Source organism: Bufo gargarizans, chromosome 2 (genome assembly GCF_014858855.1).
Source record: "Bufo gargarizans isolate SCDJY-AF-19 chromosome 2, ASM1485885v1, whole genome shotgun sequence".
NCBI lineage: Eukaryota > Metazoa > Chordata > Amphibia > Anura > Bufonidae > Bufo > Bufo gargarizans.
Genome location: NC_058081.1, coordinates 3686019 through 3688679, shown reverse-complemented (window position 1 = coordinate 3688679; position 2661 = coordinate 3686019). Strand labels below are relative to the sequence as shown.

The window sequence follows — 2661 nt, the reverse complement described above, 5'->3', positions numbered from 1 at the left end:
CTGCAGAAGATGCCAAGAATCAGAACCATCACTAGCCTGAGGAAAAAGGAGCAAGGCAATGGTGGCCATCTGAGTTAGTAGTGAGCAGGGAATGGGACGTCATGGTAACAATATATAAAGTACAGCACAGTACAGTACCTAGTTTATTATTATGAAGTCTTCAGATGGCTGAGATGACTTCTAGGCCAGCTAGTATCCTCTTTCCCCAGGAACCCACCCTCTAAAAGTCATAGCAGTGACCCTCATAATCATCTTGTAGCATCTTGCTGCTGCGGTAGGTAAAATTTGCATGTAGCTTTACAGTGGGCACTCAGAATGAATTTTACTGGTGGGCCCCAGGCACCCCAGTCTGACACTGATTATATGAAAGGCTATGAATTTGGAGTTTTATAGCATACCACATCTAGACTTATTTAAGTGTTGGGCTTTAAAGTTTTTATTAAATAGGTGTAGTACATACCAAAGTACAAAAAATTTGAGATTTAAAAAATGGCATAAAATATAAGCAAAAATTCCAAAAATAAAAGAGAGTTGATAACAGAAGATCTAGCATTATAAGCTGTAGAAAAAACAATGGACACACCTCAGACTTGGCTGACCACCACAACTGTGAACCAACGTTTTTGTAAAATATATGTTTTCGTCACTGCAATCCTTTGATCAGATTTCAGAACTCCTCAGCAGCTTATTAAGCAAAATCCTTGTTTATTAGTAGACAGGAAGTTAATAGGAGGCAAGTACCATGCATACTAAATTGTTACTTTTCCTGTTAATTTTGCTGCAGGGACATTTACTGTTAAGATTTTTTTTACTGTGTAACATTAAAGGGGTTTTCCAGGATGATGGGCTTTTAGTCTAGCCCCTGGAGCGTGTGATACTTGTTGAAAAACTCATACTCCCCTGCTCTCCACCACTCTGCTCCTATGCCCTAACTTAATCCCTGTGGCCTTTGGTGATCCTCCAGTCCCAGGTGTGTTTACTTATGGCTGCAGTACCAATGGGGTCATATGTGCTGCTGCAGCCAATGACTGGCCTCAGTGGGTATGTGTCCCCATGCAGCAAGTCACTGCAGGATCACATACCACAAGCTCTGATGAAAAGGAGAAAAGCCCATAATCCTGAAAAAAAACAAAAAACTCTGCCTTACTAAAATTCAGTTTGTATCAACATTACCTAAATGACATCGTTAGAAGAAAGAAAAAAATATATTTTGATTACAAATATACATTAAATGTGTCTTAAACGATATCTTCTGATGGATCGTGTTACTCTCTTCTACTACAAGACGGTCTTCTTACTGCAAACCTTTAGATATACAATCAAGGAAGATTGAATCTCTTGGTTTCTGAGACTGTATATGACAGGGTTTAAGAAAGGGGTCAGCACAATGTAGAGAAGGGAAATAAACTTGTTAACAGGCACTGAATGTCCTCTGTAAGGGACCATGTAGATTATGATCATGGACCCATAATAGGTAGATACAACCCCCAAGTGAGAGCTACAAGTGGAAAAAGTCTTTTGTCGGCCTGAGGTGGAGGAAATTCCAAAAATAGTGATAAAAATGTGAACATAAGTTATAATAATAAATAAGAAAGGTAACAAAACTATAAAAACAGAGTGGACTATAATGTCAATACTCACAGGGGTTGTGTCTGAGCAAGAAAGTTCTAAAAGAGGCGCCAAGTCACAAAAAAAATGGTTAATAACATTCGACCTACAGAAGTCTAAGCCACATACAAGTACAAGTGTGATGAGGACTAACATAAAGCTGATCCCCCAGGATGAAATGATCAGACTGTATCTAAGCTTAGCACTCATCATTGAGATATAATGTAGAGGTCTACAGATGGCCAAGTACCGGTCATAGGACATGGCCGTAAGCAAAAAACATGCAGCACTAACTGATACCCCATAAAGGTAAAACTGAGTTGCACACCCAACAAAAGATATGATACTCCCCTCCTTTATGATAACATCCAGCATCTTAGGAACAACATTTGATATTTGGAAAATATCTGACAGTGCCAAATGTCCGAGGAAGAAATACATTGGAGAACGAAGACGTTGGCTTGTGGACACCAGTAAAATGATCAAGAGGTTCTCACATATAGTCATGGAATACATTAGAAGAACAATGGAGAAGAACGGCAACTTGTAATCATTCAGAGCCGGGAATCCCAGTATAAGGAACTCAGTGGCCATGGTGGAGTTGACTTCATGAACCTTCATCTCTAACTGTTATATGGAGGCCACATTTATATAATTTAATTGACACATTAAAGCTGATCTTTATGAAGAAAGAAAACTCTTTCTCTCCATTAAAAAGCTTTTCTTTAATTCTTATTCAATATCAATTTCAGTCTTTTCCGCATGAAGCATTTATCAGATACTTGTATACAATTGATTTCCTTCATAATTCTCTCAAGAAAAAGTACATTAGATATTTTCTAAGGACTTGAACAGGATGTTCACTGATTTCTTCTGAAAATAAAAAGAAAATGACACAGGATTTCATGTTCTGTGTACTGTACGGTATATAACTAAGCTCACACCCTCATGGAAAGGACCATTGGGAATATTATTATTGTACAACAACAGATTCAGCTCTCAAGGGATAATTCCAGGAATAAAAATAACGAGTCTCAGAGAAATATTAAGGAC

At 38.0% G+C, this 2661-nt stretch overlaps 1 protein-coding gene across 1 annotated transcript; it reads right to left on the bottom strand.

Annotated features, from left to right (window-relative positions):
* Window positions 1-1278: 1278 nt before the first annotated feature.
* LOC122929193 (olfactory receptor 1468-like) lies at window positions 1279-2229 on the bottom strand. Its single transcript, XM_044282699.1, has one exon. The coding sequence runs from the start codon at window positions 2227-2229 to the stop codon at window positions 1279-1281; it is 951 nt and encodes a 316-aa protein (XP_044138634.1).
* Between the last annotated feature and the right edge of the window lie 432 nt (window positions 2230-2661).

Excerpts from the sequence above, each read along its gene's own strand:
- LOC122929193 (XM_044282699.1), bottom strand. The coding sequence starts at position 2,229 with ATGAAGGTTCATGAAGTCAACTCCACCATGGCCACTGAGTTCCTTATA.